Source organism: Marmota monax, unplaced genomic scaffold (assembly GCF_021218885.2).
Source record: "Marmota monax isolate L192 unplaced genomic scaffold, Marmota_monax_Labrador192_F-V1.1 WCK01_AAM20220418_F8-fsc00424, whole genome shotgun sequence".
NCBI lineage: Eukaryota > Metazoa > Chordata > Mammalia > Rodentia > Sciuridae > Marmota > Marmota monax.
Genome location: NW_026695015.1, coordinates 111,676 through 130,597, shown reverse-complemented (window position 1 = coordinate 130,597; position 18,922 = coordinate 111,676). Strand labels below are relative to the sequence as shown.

At 39.1% G+C, this 18,922-nt stretch overlaps 1 protein-coding gene across 1 annotated transcript in view; it reads right to left on the bottom strand.

Moving 5' to 3' along the window:
- Rspo3 (R-spondin 3) overlaps positions 1 to 18,085 on the bottom strand; it is a 79,224-nt gene extending 61,139 nt beyond the window's left edge. Inside the window, exon 1 of the mRNA XM_046427608.2 lies at positions 17,670 to 18,085. Within this exon, the coding sequence (XP_046283564.1) occupies positions 17,670 to 17,766 (97 nt within the window). The 5' untranslated portion in view covers positions 17,767 to 18,085. The remainder of the gene's footprint in view (positions 1 to 17,669) is intronic.
- Positions 18,086 to 18,922: the final 837 nt, after the last annotated feature.

The window sequence follows — 18,922 nt, the reverse complement described above, 5'->3', positions numbered from 1 at the left end:
TTAGCCAATGAACAGATAATTTTTTTTTTGAAAAACTCATTAATTAAACAAACATAGAATCAGATTGCCAAAAAACCCACAGAACACTTCTCAGGAATGTCTGTTTTGGGAACCATTTGCTGTGTGGCCTTACGTGAGACACAATGGCCACAGACTCTTTTCTACTCTTGGCTCTGATGCAATGTGACATCAACCAAGTTACTTACCTCTTTGGCCTCTCTTGTTTGGCTTTAATAATCCAAGGGGCTTAGGCTGCAGACATCATTTCCAAAACTCTTCCTAGCTATTAAAACATATTGTATATCTTAAATAAGTGCTGCTATTTATAGTGTATTCCATAATATTTTGTTTCAGAAAAATGGCACCATCCAGTTGATTAAGCCAAAAATCTAGAATCCCTCTTCAGCCCCATCTGCCATCAACCTTTCCCATGGATTTTATCTCCTTTTTGAATAGAGTTCATATCTATCTACTTATACTACTACTAGTACTTTAACATTTAGCAACCAGATGAACCTTTTAGGAACAAATGATGATCGTATTGAGCTTCTGCTTTAAAAACAGTTTAAAAGCTCATTGCTCTTCCCAAATAACTACTCTGTCAATTAGCACAGTTTGTTTACTCCTTCTCTCAACCTCACTTTTTGTCCAATGAGGTAATAGTTCCATTTCTACTGCAGAGAGAGAAATCTCCTTCATGTAAACACCCTGTAGGCGTTTTCTTTCACAGACTGAGTGAAAAGTAGTGTCACAGAAAGGGCTCTGTGTTCGGTCAGAAGATCTGGGTGTAGGTTTTAGGTCTACCATTCTATCAATGTCATATCATTTTGATGTGTTCCTTAACCCTTTTCAGCCATTTTCTTCAAGTATAAAATAAAGGGCTAACAATATATCACGGTAATTGTTGTGAGGGTTACTCAAAATAACACTTGTAAAAACTGCTAATGGTTGCCTCTCTTTACTAAAAATCCCTTCACAAGTTAGTGATGACATACCAAAAAAAAAAAAAATTGAATCAACTTATTTTCAAGACACTGGATTTTGGGCCACTGACATCTTCTAAGTTCTCAACTAATGTTAGAAAAGATCCTCAACGGACTAACAAAAGAAATCCAAATAACTTGTTGACATATGTTTGCCAAACTGATTCTTTAAGTGGATTGGACTGTAGTGGTCAAGGGTTACCATAAAAGGTTTGAGAAATGCGGCAGAGAGATGAACAAAAATGCACTATTTTTAAACATACAATATTTTAGTGTTTGTTTGGTAAAACTAATTCCAGTTAATGAACTAGTGTGAAAGTTCAGCTATAGAAATTAATCAATGTGCCAAAAATGGAAATTCACTCAGCCAAACTATGCCACTCCATTACAAGCTTTACCTAACAATGCCAACTACGTTTACAGTACACATAGCATACTTCCTATGATTGTCACAAACGTCATGCTAAGTGATGACTCCTGTTCATTGGCCATAAATCTTTTGACAAGAAAATACTGGGAGGCCTAATAAATTTCAGTGTTTTCTGTTGATCTTCCGTTCACTTTCCAGCTTCCTGCCCACAATGGTCTCTAGTATCCTTGTTTTCCAGAGGGGAAAAAAATGTGAGTATGAATTAGATTCATAGTAAATTATTTAATGAATATCTAATTCTATTTGAACAAATCTAACAGGGAAGTATTGATAGCTTAGAAAACGTATGTAAGTGTTCTAATTTATCTTTAGCCAAATATTGCTTTTTAATTATGGCTTCATCTTTTCTATTTTAACTACTGTGCAATGTCACATGGGCAGATTCCAGGTTTGTTTTTTTTTTTCTCACTTTTATAATCCCATAACATAAAAATAGCTGTTCAATGAATTAACAAATTTATGGTGTTTTAGTCAGGCCTAAGTTCAATTGCCATTTCTTTTCCCAAATTCTTCCCCCAACAAGATTTCTTTTTCACTTGTTAGCTTCTTAAATATGGTCTAAATATTCTGAGAAACTACCAAAGGAAACTTACATGTTTGATCTCAAGCTCTAACTCCACATTCTTGAAGTTTTGACAGACAACTTAAGGTAGAGCATGTTTGAAGAAGGAAAAGAGAAAGTCTGTTGATCTTACTGGTGGAGGGACCTCAAGGTCACTTTCCTGCCTTCAGATAAATTAAAGAGTGGGCCTGCCACTTGATAGTGGATGCAACAGAATCACAGACTAAATGGTTTGCCGCAAGTGCACAGCAGGGTATAAACTAGAAATCAATCTCCCTGGCTTCTAACGTGTGATTTCTCTCACAATAGTCTAAACTCAAAAAGGTAGTTCAAAATATGTGAGTCTCCTGCAATGAAGTTTATGAAATTTCCATTCTATCCCAAAGGTCACTCTTTAGTGTTTTCTTTGTTGAATCATGATATATACAGGATGTGAGTGGGAATCAATTGGAAACTCAGTAGTGAATTATATTGGGTATGTCTGAGGTAAAACAAGGAGTAAAATCCCACTGAGGTGTTTCATAGCAGCTTTATTTTTTTTTTCTAAAATGCTTTCTTAAAGGAAAAAAAAAAAACCTAAATCTTAATGCAAAGTTTAAAAAAGAAAACTTACTTCATAAAGAAGAAAACACCATAGATACCAATGAGGGATCTTAGATTTTGATCTGTCAACAAGTAAGTCGAATTAAAATTCATAGCTTTTGCCTGGTGCTATGACAAATGCCTATAATCCCAGTGACTCGGGAGGCTAAAGCAAGAGTATCACAAATTTGAGGCCAGCCTCAGCAACTTAGATAGATTCCCCTGCCTCCGCCCCTGAAAAAGGACTGGGACTTAGCTTAGTGGTAAAGCACCCCTGAGTTCAATCCCAACTACTAATAAATAAATAAATTTATAACTGTTAATACTTTTGTGTAGCCTTAGATCATCAAGGGAAGGAGAAAATAACTTGTGTAAAGGATATATACCTTTTCCAGTCAGGTATCCCAGGAATCGTTAATATTGTAGAATTAATATAAAATGCAGTTAGTGAAGTTTCTGCCACTTTAAATTGCTTTGCTGTTTTCCCCTAGTATAGTTGGCTCTTTATATCCATGGGTTCTACATCCATGCCTTCAACAAGTTTAGTACAAACACAAATTTAAAAACATACGTTTTTTTAAAAACATATACGTTTTTAAATTTGTGGTTGTACTAAACTTGTTTTTCCCCTAAAACCATAGCATAACTATTTACATGACATTTACATAGTATTAGGTATAAGTAACCTACAGATGATTTAAGTATACAGTTGGCTGTGAGTAGGTTAAATGGAAATGTGATGCCATACTACATAAGGGATCTGAGCATTTGAGGATTGTGTCATCTGAGATGGGACCTGGAACCAATCCCCTGTGGATACGAAGGGATGACTCTATATAATAAACACTTGAAAATGCTGTGCAAATGGGAAACATAGAAAGGGAACATTGGTAAGCTTTTACTTCCCAAGGCCTAGGACGCCACATTGTTTTAACAAGTGATATTTGATATCAACATTAGAGCTTAATCATTGTGTCTTTTAATAGTTCTTAAATAATACACAAACCAGGACTTAGATCAGATCTCAGATATGTGATTGATTTTACTTTGGTGATCATATGGAAAAATAGATAAGGACTGCATTTGAACTTGCAGAGTGATAAGAATATTTGTAATTGACCCCACCCTCTTTTAAACACAAGTAATTACTGTTTTCCTATTTTAAATATAAATGAATTCATTTTCTCTACATTCTGTACACTTTACCATTCAAATTATATAAGTCCATTCTAATTTCTGTCTTAATTATTTTGCCTTTAATCTTTTCTCCAGTGTACAGTATCAAAGTCTATGCCTCAGATAGCATAAGGTCTGCTGTTGCAAACATTAATAAGATCTATCATTTAGAAACAGTTACTTACACTTTGTTTAATCTCTAATGGAAAGGGTTTCTCTAAATATTTACACCAGAACAGTTGTCAGAATGAATCCTGCAAATTTGCTGGCCTACTCCCAGAAGTAGAGGGCTGGTGTATGTGGGAGGGGCGGTGGGGGGCGGGGGTTCTGGTCATATAATTTTAAGCAGCCCTAGAATTTCAGGGAGCTGCCTGTTAGAATATGAAAGGTTTGTATTAACAAAAAAGGTACTTCAGTGTGCAGTGCAATTCAAGTAAAGTATTTGAACAGCCACTTTAGTTTATTGCTCTTGTAAAAATGACTCTCTTTGCTTCAGGTTTAAAGAAAGGGTATTATGCAAGTTTCAGAGACTCGGTGAATAAATTATCAATAAAAAAAGAAACTTGTACCAAAAGTGTGAAGAAACATCAAACTTATTCTGTGCGATGGCTCTCAAAGTGTTTAATACATAGAAATGACTTGTTCCTTCTTTGAGTGCTAAGTGCAGTCAGCATACAAGAGTTGTACACTGGGGAGAGAACTGAAATCTGCCAAGATAAATGCTAAGATAAATGCAGCAGTGTTTTATAAATTAACTCAGCTGTCTGTGTGTTTATTTTTTCTTTGGATTCTAAAATTAAAACTGTTCAATTCATCTTAGCAGTAGTTGAGAATTTAGGGAGTGGATGAGGAAGTAAGTTTGGGCTAGAAAGGATGAAGAAAATATCCTGCACTGGAAAATCTTGGCAATTTTCATTTGAAACATGCTCTTATCTCATGAATATAGTGCTTCTGCCCAACAGTCTATGAATTAAGTAGCTTGGCTAAAAATTTTTACATGAAGGTTTCTGGGATTGCAAACATCCATTTATAGCATGAGTAATATATTAAATTCAGACATAGACAGTTTTAAATGAATTCCTGGACTGCCCATTGGGTGTCCACATGGATGTTTGAAGATGGTAGTGGTGGCCTGAAATGGTTTGGAGCTCCTCTTACTGGAATTCTCTCTTTCTTTTTTATAAATTAGACTGACATATGGGCACATGATGCCCACAGATCTGAAAATACATGTGAATCAGGGGCTGGGTCCTTGAGGCTTGATAATGGGTATAATGACAAATGCTAGCAATTGTTCTAGGGGTAAGTGTGCACCTACATGATCCTGTAAACCTAAATGGTCTCCGAGAAAATCCTACTGATCTCTTATAAAACTCGGATCTCCATCAAGCTCTGGATACAATTGAGACATTTTTTTCCTATGTGAAAAAGCTCTTTTAAGTTGTATTCAGGCTTTGTATTAATAAGAATTATCAATTTAAGGATGGCATGAAATTGTGAATTCAGGTCAAAGGGCCTAAGGATACAATATTGGGTCTCATTTCTTCTAAACAAATAAGTAATGAGAGTCCTTTTAGATTCTGGATCAAAAACATTATCTTAAATTGAGAAATAAAGCTATATTCTGTAAGAAATATTCAGCTGCCTAATATGTGCTCAACTACTTTGTAGCCAAGCAACTTTTGTCTGTATCTTTTGTTTAATGGCAGAAACTATATAGCACCAAAAGATAAGAGTGCAAGTAAACAAATCAAAATGTTACAGCCAAATTAAAAAAAAAAATGATTCTTCCATTTCATGATAATGATGATGATGATGATGATGATGATGATGATGATGATTTGTAGTAGGGATTGAAACCAGGAGTCCTTTACCACTGAGTTACAGTCCCAGTACCTTTTTTTTTTTCTTTTTGCTCAGAGATTTACTGAGGGGGTTGCTTAACTACTGAGCCATATCCCCAGCCCTTTCACTTTTGAATTAGAGACAGGTTTCTACGTTGCTTAAGCCTCACTAAATTGCTGAGGCTGGCTTTGAACTTGCAATCCTCCTGCCTCAGCTTCTCAAGCCACTGGGATTACAGGTTTGCACCACAATGCACAGCTAGCCCCAGTCCTTATTATTTTGTCTTTTCAGACAGCGTGTCACTAAGTTGCTGAGGGTAGCCCCATACTTGCAATTCTCCTGCCCCAGCCTCCTGAGTTGCTGGGATTACTGGCATGTGCCACTGCCTTATTTTTATATTATTTTGAACTCAAAACTAAAGAAATCAAATGTGTTATTTTTCTGTACTCTCCATCATAATAAGAAGCAAATCGCTATAACTATTAGGTTTGTGCACAATGCATGAGGTCAGGGTTTATTTACCACATGATAATGGATATGGCTAGTTGCCAGGAAAAGCTGGCCAGGAAAGGATTTTGACTTCCTCTCTGTTTTAGTCAGCTTTTTCATCACTGTGACCAAAAGACCTGATGTGAATAATGTAAAGGAGGAAAAGCTCATTTGGGGTTTCAGAGGTCTTAGTCCACAGATGACCAACCCACTGCTCCGGGCCCAAGGTGAAGCAAAACATCATGGCGGAAGGGCATAGTGAAGAAAATTATTAGCTCAGGACATGGAAAACAGGAAGCAGAGAGAGCTCAGCTCACCAGGGACAAAAATATAGACCCCAAAGGCATGTCCCCAGTGACTTATCTCCTCCAGTCACACCCTACCTGCCTACTGTTACTGCCCAGGTAATCCTTATCTGTGGATTAATGGACTAATTGGGTTAAGGCTCTCATAACCCAATCATTTCACCTCTAAACTTTCTCACATTGTCTTGCACATGAAATTTTGGGGGACACCTCATAGCTAAACCATAACACTCTGTATATTAAATTAAGCAACATGACTCATCCATGTCTATAAATAGAACTAGTAGTCTAAGCTTGAGTAATATGACAATATATGGAAGTCATTCTGAATAATAAAGGAATTTGAAATTTTAAGGATATCGACAAGCAGGAACTTTGTGTCTTTGCTAATTGAAGATCTATCAAATGAGGTTATTACACAACAGACACATGTGCTTTTTGAATATGTTCCTATGAAAAGAGTAAACTGTTTTCCAATTTTGTCACATAATGAAAGTTTAAAATGGTAACTCCACTTATTTTTTGATAATTTCTACTTAGCCTCTTCCAGTACCATGCTTCTAAAAGGTATTATTTGAAGTGAAAGTGAGTTTAGAATTTTTTTTTTTTAATTTTTAAGAATGTTTTATTGTGAGTTCACTCTTGGCCTTCATTCTGGGGACTTTAGAGCTCTTGCCTTGGTATAATGCACTGCCATCTTCTTATTGCCAAGTTCCTTCCATAATTATATCTAAATTGACCTGAGAATGTTTATAAAGATCTGTTCCCTTCCCTTTTTCTCCTTGTCAGTTAATGCTTTGGGGGAAGACTTTGACTACATTCCTGGGGTTCTTTCTATCTGCTCATGAAGGCAGGAGGATGTGTGAGGGTGACACAAGTTCTCACTGTGGGGTTTGCACTACTGCAGGCAGACAGGTGGTTTAGAAGAGGATGGTGACATGAACTATGCATGTACTAATGGCAGGTTTTCATCATTTGCAAGCTTGGGATGAATGACATATTGAGAAAAAAAAACTAGGTGAAAAAACATTGTTTTCTTGTGGATTTCCTGCTCTCTGTAACTCATGATTTCTCTCAATCATTAGGGACTAGTAAGGAGTTCTAACCATGGAGCAATGGCTCAAGCACACCATGATGACCCTCCTCCCAAGAAGCCTGGCTTTGCTCATTCTAATTACTTTTGGCAATTGTGGTTATTGGGATTTGGCCTAGTGACTCACTGGAACCCAGATTTTCCCAAAGAGCCCCTTTAGCAAGCAGAATTAAATCTGACAGGAAGCTCAGACTTCCACCTCAGTTTTTCATGGAGCTTTCCCCGATTTATGGCAAGGTTTGAAAATTTTTCATGGACGAGAAAAGAATAAACAACAAGATTTAATGAAGATAAATACTCAAAGAAGAGCACATTAGGAGTGAAGTAAAAAACAGTAGTTTTTTTTTTTTTTTTTTTCCTACCACAAAGCTTTATCCATTAAGTTAGAGTTTAAAACTATGCTATTTATAGTAGTTTCACTGATCACCAGTAGTCAATCTAAAGTTAGTCAGGAATTGTAGAAACCATAAAAAAGAAAAGGATGTTTATTTCTTGGTAGGCAGTCATCTAACCATTAGGATTTTCCTAATAACAAGGAGGATACTAGGGCCCATGACCAATCAAGTGGTTAGACATAAAACAAACATACAAACAAACAAAAAACAGCTGTTTATTGTGTAGTTTCGAAAAAAAGGTTGAGTATGGCTGTAAGGCTGATACCCATCTTGTACAGTAGCCTTCTTTGTTCCCTCCTCTACCATAGCAGAGCCCAGCAGCAAGCACTCACCCATGAGCCAGTGCTGGTATTCCAGGAAGCCAATACCTATGAAGTGCACTATCATGTCACTGCCCACACTTTACTCAGACTCTTTGAGATAAGTCTCTATCAGGTAGTTCTATCTGCACAAGTCAGTGCCTCAAGTTTATCAATACTCTTGATTAAAAATAGAGTATTATCAGATTGCTTTATATTTCCAACTAGCATTTGCTCAAATGATACATAGCTCATTTCTTATCACACACTCCGCACAAGTTTATTTTGTCCGTCAAGCCCTCATAAAACTGGCATTGTTTTCAACAGTTGCTCAACTGCAGTAGTTATTCTTGAATTAAGGGTCTGGTGATACTTCCCAGTCTCAGCTCTGCATTAGTATCACCAGAACTACTTTTAAAAATAAGGATATCTAAGTCCCATTCCCAGGGATTGATTTATTTCATCAATGGTGGAGTCTGGGTATTGGTTTGTTTTTAAAAAGATTTCTACGTGATTCTAATGTGAACTCAACATTGAGAATTTACTGTACCAAGACCCATAAAGAAAAAAAATTAAAGAGTGGAGGTTACTATTAATGCTGCTTGTGGTAAAAGGAATAATAACAACACATTTTATAAAACATCATAAATATAACTTTTCTGGATAACAAAATGTAGGCAGTGAAATATCTATTGTGGTTGTAAAGATTTTGATATTTAACTGCAAAATTATAGACTTTGCCCACATCCTCATGCCTAGGGTAATCTTCTGTTGGACATGTACATCATACTTGGGAAGAATAATTTCAGAATATTTCAAATAAACCGTGCAATCCTATTGCTTCTTATGAAAAAGACCAGCAACTTTTTAATTCTTAAAAACATTACAGGGCAAGCTTAAGGAAAGGAGGATAAAGGGTAGAGAAAATAAAGAGATGTACTGGAATACCAGAAGCCACCCACACAATTAGTGTTTAAAAAAGATTTGTGGTTTGTCTTGTGTGAAATAAGAGACAATGACCAAAGAAAAGTGAGTAAAAGAAAGGAAAAATAACGTCAGGTTTGAGAAAAGGCCCTATGGTTGCCCCAAAAGTTGAGTTGGCAATTCAGATGTGGGCTTTGGAGCCAGACTAGACTAGAATCCAGATTCTCACATCTTTATTGCACAGTGGACTAAGGTGAGACCATTCAAAAACATTCCTCCAGGGTGTGTATGATTCAAAAACATTCCTCCAGGGTGTGTATGAAGACTAAATAAGATCGTTTTTTCAAAAACATCACCTAAATGGTTAGCACCTCTTAGGTGATTAAAACATGGAAGCTCTTTAAATAAAAATTGTTATCAGAATACTTTAAAAAAGTATACATGTATATTAAGATAAAACATACAGGAATATAACATTGATTCTGGGAGCTATGAAGCAATAGTTTACCATGAGGCACTTAACATGTTTTGACATATTAGTTTGTCACTTATTGGTCAAATATGACTTACACTCTGTCTGATTATAGACCAGCTTTGACAAGATGACAGTGTTTGTACCTTAAGGTTGCTCTGTATGATAAAGAACAGAATTAGTCAGAAACTAATGATTTTTCTTAGTGACTTATTGAGCATATGTTAAGAAAACAGTGTTCTAAAATAAGCAGTTCACAAATTGTTATTTTACATTGTGTGGTAGTGGTTTGTGTTATGTGGTTATAAAATGGGGGTTGTTTTACCACTTACTTTCAGGAATGTGCTTTGTATTGGGGTATAATTATAAATATGCTTACCAGCTAGTTTTCTGGGGACAATTTTTGGTAGTGAATACAGTATATTTCATTATTATGTATAGATTTTAGAAAGCTGTTGGAAAGTAAGTAAGCCTAGTCCATGACATGCTAGGTACTTGGAAGACTAGGGCAACAGACTTCTTCCTATACAGAAGCCTGGAAATGAAATGAAGGAAAAAGGAAGCCCAGGCCTGGTTATTACTGAGGCTGGACGATTCCTCAGTGGGGGATGTTGCACTGTGTAGAGGGACTAGATTCCTGCAAGTTTTATCCCATCCTGAGATTCTCTGTTTTTAAAACAGCACACTTCATAGAGAAATCTGCTTGAAAGTAGAATGCTACTGTTATAAATAGATTCTAAGTCCAAGTGGAATGGTTCTAAAATCATTTTTACATCCTACAGAAACTTATCTTTTATTACCATAAAGTTTTCCAAGTCTCCTGATGCTCTGTGGCAAAGTAATATAATCCCTCAGGTAATGGCGCTTCCAAGTATAATCTTCAAGTTCAAGATCTGGCCACTGACAACTGCAGCTCATGATGCCAGTGACCATTATCTTATATAATATAGACAGTACTATGAAAATGAGGAATTGCAGTTGAGAATGTATTAAACCATTTAAATTGTACAGTGTCCTTTAATGTAATCAATTTACACAACCAGGAACAGTAAGTCTCAATATCAGCAATGCAAACATTCTGATAACAATAAAGAAGGCATCATGATATCTTATCTAACATGTCCAACTATCCCCTTTATGTGAATGACTCTGAAGCTCTTGACTTCAGCCCTTGATGCTCTCTGAGACTGGTTTAGACTCCCTAAATGTCTTATAGGTTCCTTAAAGTGAAGATAGTTCAAAAGAAAAATAAGTTTTCTGTCAAATCTGCTTCCCCTACTTGCCTGTATTTGTGTTTGTCTATCATTTTTCCATTAACCAACACCTGTGTCTTTATATTCCAAGGTATGTGGAGAGCCAAATATGACTTTCCATCTCTTTCCCCATCACATCCAATTAATTGCCCAGAACTATTGATTTGATCAAAATAAATTATCTGCTATATATACTCTCACCTTCAGTTACTCGCTCAGCATAGAACTTTTTGCCTTAAACCTGGACTGTCAGAATTAGCTCTCCCTTGTCAACATAGGTTACCTTTGAAAGCCTGCCATGGTACAGGAGCTCTGAAGCATTATTCTAGTTGGTATTTAAAATCAGCTCCCTATGATCCTAAGTCTATGAACCTGCCATAGACTACTGACTGATGCGTCAGCTATGGTTTTCAGACAGTATAAACTGATGGATGAGGCATATCATAATTAATGCATTCTTCAGTTCAAAAAGTTGCCCATTAGTTAATATTTACATGATAAACCTTATGGGATAAATTTACTAATAGTAAATTATAGCTTATATTTACAGTTTTATTAGCTTAATTTAGTTGAATAGAACAAGTAAGCTTAGAAAGATTATTTAGCTTACTAGTCATGACTTATGTTCTCATACCAAAAGATTCAAAGTTGAGAATACTAGTGGATGCTGTAGATCTAAATTTTTTACCAACTTCCTCATTTTTCCATAGAAGAAATGTATCTGGGGTAGTAATGGGACTTGCCTGTGTTATCTAACATTGGTAACAGAGCTGGGTCTAGAACCCAGGCTTCAGTTTTTCAGTTTCTGCTTCCGCACTTAAACTGGAGATTCTCCTTCTCAGGTCTCAGTCTTTATCATGAACATAGGATACTTGCCATTCATGAAATTATTGATTCAGATTGAACACTAATAAGGCAATGCTTGGAGAGTAGATGAACTTTTGCATGAAATATAAAGACAGTTATAAACTATTAAATCTACTTAATTGAGCAATCATATTCTTTAGTACCTTTGAATTTTCCTTTAAAAAATTCCAAAAGAATTTTAGTACCAACAGATGGTAACTAGCTCCCTTGCCAAGATTACAAAGGCAGAAATGCTCTTATCAGATAAGAGACACCTGCAACTATATTTTTAAAAATGAAATTTTAAACTAATCAAACTGTACTTATGTGAAAATACTACAGGTATTTTGTTTAAAGTTACACATTGTTGAAACTTTGGGAGCAGAGAATGGGATTTCTTAGCATTCAATGACACCTATGCATTTAGCATTTTCAGTAACCCCACAATCCTTGACAATGGAACATTCCATTATTTTTAGTATTGCTTGAGTGACAACTTTCATTAGAATGTTAGTAATATTCCTGAATGGAAAGATCTAAAGGGATAAATTAAATAAATAGAAAAATATAGGCAGCACTTTTCACAAATGTATATTTTATAGTTCATGTATTATATATACTTATTTGGTGGAACTGGGGATTGAACCCAGAGTTTTGTGCATACCAGGTAAGTGATCTGAGCTACATACCCAGCCCTTTATTAAAAAATAATAGCAAAACATTTCAAATTTACCAGGTTCCCCAACAGATGGTAAATTTTAAGACAACCCAATCATGTTAATCCTTGAGAAAAATTCACAACAAAGAAAAAAATCTGTATTTTCCTCTCAAAATCTAAAGCAATACCCCCAAATATATAATTTATGACATAACATTTTTTCAAATTATCATTTTTGAAAGAACACCAGTGTACAATGTACTAGTAGGAGAATAGTCACAACCAAGTCAAAAGTACAATTTCAGCACTGTCTTGCCTGATCCTTACCATGCTCTCAAAACTGAATGATGCTTTCCTAATGGTAACCAAAGTTGATTCTTACATTTCATGAAATACAATATCCACTGTCCTGGCATTTCAAGAATTCACTACTTGGAAAAGGATATTTTTGGAGGTAGGGATGTGATGTGTGATTAAATCATGAGGAACTGAGAAGAGAAGGGCCATGACAAAGTCTAAAATGAAACTTCTGGATAGAGATGAAAGGGAAAAGATTATTTAATAAATCATCATATCTATAGTAGTTTTATTTTTTTGTAGTTCATTATGATAATTGCAAAGGAATCTTTCCATCTCAACTCAACATATTAAAAACTCTACATTATCTAGGATTCGAAAGAACCACTGCATCTAAAAAAGATCTGGCATTTAACTAGAAAATATTTTAGATATTTAGTAGCAATCTGGAGAACTCTGTCCAGATTCAAATAATCTAAAATGACTAATAAACTCATTTTGTAGTAGCATAGCAAGAGTTTTCTTATAATAACTTGAAAATCAAATTTTACTACAGGTTGTAATTTCTATTCATTGCTTTCTGGGGATCTAATTTGTAGAACATTAAATACCAGGGAAATCTTTAAAGGAGAAAGGATTTAGCAAAGCTTATCTACTTATAAGCTGAAATACTGTTCATATTTCTTGATTAAAGGAATATTGAAATAATCACAGTTAATCATTTTTACACCCATTCCTATATTCTTAATTATTTCAACAACTTGGGGCTAAAATGACAGCATTTCAAAATTACTGTTTCTAATGTACTTAATAAAAATCTTACTGAAGTAATAAACAATGAATTAAAATAATATAACAACAGGATATTTTAGGAAACAAGCTGGAAAATGTAACGATGATCAAATTAGTTTCACAAAGATAAATGTTTTTTGCTTGTATTTAGATGTTGCCACTACTGTTTGCAAATTTGAATTTGTCTTTGATTTAAATGGATACCACATGATATGTTACAGAATACACTCTCTCCAGAAAATTTTGTTCATGTCTCTATCTGTAAATCCTTTTCTCAAAAACAGGTTAGACTGGTGAAAATTGTTGATAGGTAGAAAAAGAACTTTCATAGTCAATATTCAAACCAAACTTTCATTTAATATTAATATTATAAAATATATAGTAGAGTGAAAGATTTTTTTTTTGTTTTATCAGATAACTTGTTATTTTCCAAGATTAGCAATATGATTACTAAGCACATATCAGAATCTCAAAGAATGAATTCGCATCTGAAAAAGTGTCATTAGCAATGACCGGTATATTCCAGTAAGTCCATTTTAAAATTTTATAACTATTAATATTATTTTCTTGTTTCTTTTTTTCCAGTCTTCTTTATGAAAAACATTAAAAGTTTCATAGACTCTGCAATAGGGTGTATTGTATTATGTACACAATGGTTTTTCAAAAATTACATTTATCTGGACTCTGAACAATTAAAATCCAATGAATAAATGGTAATAAATAAAATGGATATTAAATGGTATCTGATGCTTCTAACAATAGCCTTCTGGCCCAGCAATATCCCACAATGTCTTCTGGATAAGTAAATTATATTATATTATATTTAGCAAATTTCACTATCACTTTAGATAGTTAATTCTTTGACAATGGTCATCTTGTATAATACACATTAATATCAATTCAAAAATTTCCAATCAAGCTGAACAGCTTATTTCTCAAACATATTGGGAAAGTGATAATCTGGAGAGAATCAAATATCTTACTTATTCCTGATATCTTCTCCATGACATGGATCAGCATATAGTATAAATGTATGAATAACTGAGGCCCATGACCGAAAGCAGTTCTACTTACTGACTTTGTGGAGGTTGCTTAGCTCCTGTTTCTCAGGAGTTGGCACTACCAAGCTGCAAAGGCTAAATTTGAAATGAGTCAAAAGCTGAATTCAGGGTTCTTGATTGAGCATCCTGTACTTAAAGCTAATGCTTATCTCTAAAAACATTGCTATAAGGGGATTTTTGAATAGGAATTGCATTTAATTTTTATCTTGAATAAATTCAGTTAGGAACTATATATCAATCAAAATAGATAAAATGTTATTGCTCATTTATTAACCATAGTTACATAGATATTTTCAAGATATAAGACTCCTGTTTTAAAACCTGTTTATTTTATAAGAGAAAAAACTATTTGAAACAACTAGGATCACTAGTCTGTTACAAAGTGTAGATAACTGAGTAAGGGCTGTTTAAGTGAAACAGGAGAATGCTGACATGGCTCTGTCTGCTATTTCTGAGATAACCCATGGTTCTTTAGATCCTGCAGCATTTAACACTGCAAGGGAATGTCTTTACTTACAAGAACTCGGCTAACCCAACAATGAAGAAACCATTAAGAAAAAAAAACTTTGGAAAACAATTATTACACCTTTATTTTCTATCTCTACTTTTAGTAATGGTTTTAAGCCATTAGTAGGAAGTTTAGGAAACTGAAACTATTCATCTACAAGCCAAAAAAGGATACTTTAAATATCCACTTTAGTATTTTAGTCCTGTTGAAGAAAAATAGAAAATAGATTTGATACCAACTTGTTTTTAATTTTAAACACCTCTTCCTAGTTCTTATTAAATTTTTTATCCCCCCCCCACAAGAGAGATTTCCAAAGAATTGATCCACATGAGTTTGTGAATGTGCAATTTGACTTTGAGTTTCTGGGCATTCAACAAGGATCTTTCTATTCTCTACTCCTTCCCCATTCTCTGAGTTTTGCTGCACCTGCCAAAAGTCTCGTCCGTCTTCTCAGAGGACGCAAGGGGTCGCTCCTCTCCCAGCATTGCACTAGCAAACCAAGCCGCAAACGCAGACTCAAGTGCGAAGGCGCAAGGAGCGTCGCCTGCAGAGCTCTCTCCCAGACCCACTCCCACAAATCACTGAGATTTCAATCCAGACCCACCCATTCCCTCTTTCATTCCACAACACAACCAGAGGGAGTTTTGACTCGGCCTTGAGAAGATTAAGGCGGGTCGAAAATCAATTTGCCTTTGACTCCTCAATCTTCACCTAGTCCAAGCCTAAAGGTGCACTGTCTCACCCCGCCTCATATTCCTACCCTGTGGTGGTACTCATTAGGGAAGATGGGGACTAATGGACAACAAGCTTTCAGAAACTCGGGCTCCAAACCCGCAAAGGAAGACGCCAGTGACACTGACAGGACCTTGCCCTACCCCAGCAAGTGTGTAGTTCCCGATTTGGGGGGAGGGCATCCCCCGTGGGGTGAAGGAGGGAACAGGCTGTGAGTACCCAATAGGCACCTATTGTAAGAAAGGATGGAAAGCGAAAGGCTGAGCTTCAGTCCATTCTCAGTTTCCCCACTAAATGTACAACTCAATTCCCTGAGAGGACACTGTGGGGAGACCGTTCAAGGACCAAAAGGGGTCCACTGAGTCCCGGGGCGGCTCCTTCCGCGAGGCTGCTGCACAGCCTGAGCAAAAAGAGTGGATGGGAGAGTTGCGAAGAACACAAACCATTAAGAGGCCAAGAATAATAAACTGGATGCCCTGACTTGCTTAGTGTAGAACCTCCTGCACCCTGCTTCGCGATCCTAGAGGCGATGAAGCCAGGCCGGAGCCCCGGGCGCTAGGGCCCAGCCACGTTTTTTAAAGGCAATTTTCAGGTGAATCAAACCTTGTCTGGCCCAGGCTAGTGGTACAAAGGGAGCTTTCAGGGGACCCTCATGCCCATGGGCAGGGCAGAGACAAACAGCGGCCGAGAAGCGATTACTAAATTTCCATCTCACACAAGCGGGTGTTGTGTCCAACGCGCTGCCCCTAAGTCTGCCCCAAGGAGCTTCACCAGCTGGACGCTGGGGAGGGATCCGCCCCGGGGAACCAGGCACCGCACGGATCTTAGGCTGCGCAGCCGCAGAGGTCCGAGCTGCCAAGGCAATAGCATCGCTCTCTGAGCCACGAGAACCCCCTGACAAATTCCTTTCCTCCCTTTTCCCACCAGCGCCCCCAATGATGGAGCCAAAGTTGCCCTTGCCTCTACTGATCTGCGAAGGCACTCCCCACGCGGGCACAGACAGCAGAACAGAGCGCACGCGGGGCGATCCCAGGAGTAAGATGCAAAGCTCATCCTCACATCTGTCCATACCTCTGGAAGACGCCACCTTTCAGAAGGATCAACCTTGGTTGAAACTGCCCTAGGGGGATACCCTTTTATTCCCACCTAGGGCACTGTTTTATGAAACCGTCACAGACCAGTTCCTAAATAACTGAAGAAGGGGCAGCGAGAAGGCGAGCTCGAGTCTATAGGGGGAACCCCATTCCTCAACATGTTTCTGTCTCAGGGGACCCACATGAAAGAGTCTGAGATGGCTAAAGCGTTCACATGTGACAAGAGAGTAAATGGAAACCCACATCTCTGGGGTTGCCCTGTGTTCAGACCCCCAGGCGTGGGACGTCGGGCATTTCTGCAAACAAACACGCGAACTCCCTACGCCTGCTCCACTAGAGCGGCAACTCAGCCGCTCTCTAGCTAGTTCCTGGCCTTCCTGGGGGGCGCTTCACTACCCGAGCGCAGCCTGAGGGCCCAGCCAAGGTCTTCCCGCTCCAGGAGACCATGCAAGGTGAGCCAGTGCCGCGGCCGCGCCTTTCCGTGCCTTTCCTGGCGTTTGTTCAGCTGCCAAGAGTATTCTGCAGGCCAGGCTCCCAAAGGCTTGGGGCGCGAAGCCTCCATGGGAGCCTCATAAGATAAGACACAAATCCTTTGAGCCAGTCTAAAGAAGGATGAAACTTTCCCAGAATCTTAAGTTGTTAGTGGGCGGGAGCCACACTAGCGCTCGGTCTGCCCGACTCCAGCATCTTCCAGGATGCTAAGAAAGGAGCTTCCTCAATGTCCCCAGAGCCCAAACTATCGTCTCCTTTGGGAGGCGTGGGGTGTATGGTGGGAGAATTGTTAACTCTGGGAGCAGAACTCAGGACAGGCAAAGCGACCCGACAGGTGAACGCGGCAGAAGGGAGCAAATGCGTAAAAACCCCTGCACTTACTTCTTCGCTGGCGCCTTCCCCGGGAGGCGTTTTGGCTGCCGATGTATTCCATAAAGTTCAAAATGATAAAAAACCAAGAAATCAGTCGCAAGTGCATAGTAACCCAGTAATGTTTCCCTTCTTTTTCCTTTTTCTTTTGATTGTTAATTATATTTAATGTTTTAAAAGTACATGTAGGTGTTAGGCGTATCTATATGGAGAGCGAGCGAGCGAGAACCCAAGCAGCGGGACTTCTCCACTCAGTTCCAAAAGGCGTGCTGTGATGGCAAGCGAAGCGGGGCGGGTGGACGGGGAAACCAACTATTGTACTTTCAAATTGTCCGAACACCGAACACTGACGGCTCTGCTGGGGTGGCTGTCATCGCCGCAAGCGAAGGTTCCAGGAGCCGCCCGGGCGGCCGCAGGTAGCATGGTGCGCGGCGGCTGCGGCCGCGGGCGGGATCCGGGCGAGCAGCGGCGGCGGAGGCGGCCCCTAGGGCTCAGAGGCTGCGGCGGCTGCGGCAGCGGCTGGGGCCCCGGGAACGCAGGGGAGCGGACGCCGTCGGCACCGCGGCCATGGCCAAGGGGCGGCGGAGAGACCCCGAGCTGCTTCTGGCGTTCGCGAGCAGGAGCCGCTCCAGTGTTGGGCTGGGCTCCGGGGAGCACCCCATAGGGGAGGAGGGGAAGGGAGGGGGGAGAGGGGGAGGGAGGGGGCAGCAGGGGAAGGAGGGGGTAGGAGGGGAGACTGGGGGGGATGGCTGCGGGGGGCGGGGGGAGCTCGGGGGCGGGGAAGGAAACTGCTGGAGCAACAACCCTGAGCGACCTCAATAACTTTCAATTTCAAGAGGGAAAGAGGGAGCTGGAAAAGTACAGGCGTTGCGATTTGGCAGAGGGAAGGGAAGAGGCGCCTAAGGGGTCCTGGGTCTGCGGAGGAGCATCTCTGGACACTGCAAAGACGGCTGGAGAACCCGGGCTGGATGGGATAGGGGAGGGACTTGGGGGAGGCCCTGTTTGCGGACAAGGGCCCTTCAGAAAGGCAGCTCCAGCAGGGAGAGGTGGGCGCCCTGGCACTGGGGGTATTGATGCCGAGGGTCCAGCGGGCGGGAGTCCCCCACCCCCCACCTCCCCAGTCCAGCAGGTCTCGGGGCCTCAGGCTGGGCTAACCCTGCTCTCGGTGGCCATTCTCCCCTGCGCCACTGAACCCCCACCTCACCCTCGACTGCTTCCTGGCGGCCCGCCCCTCGCCCCTTTGGTAGATAGCTGGAGGGTTTCTG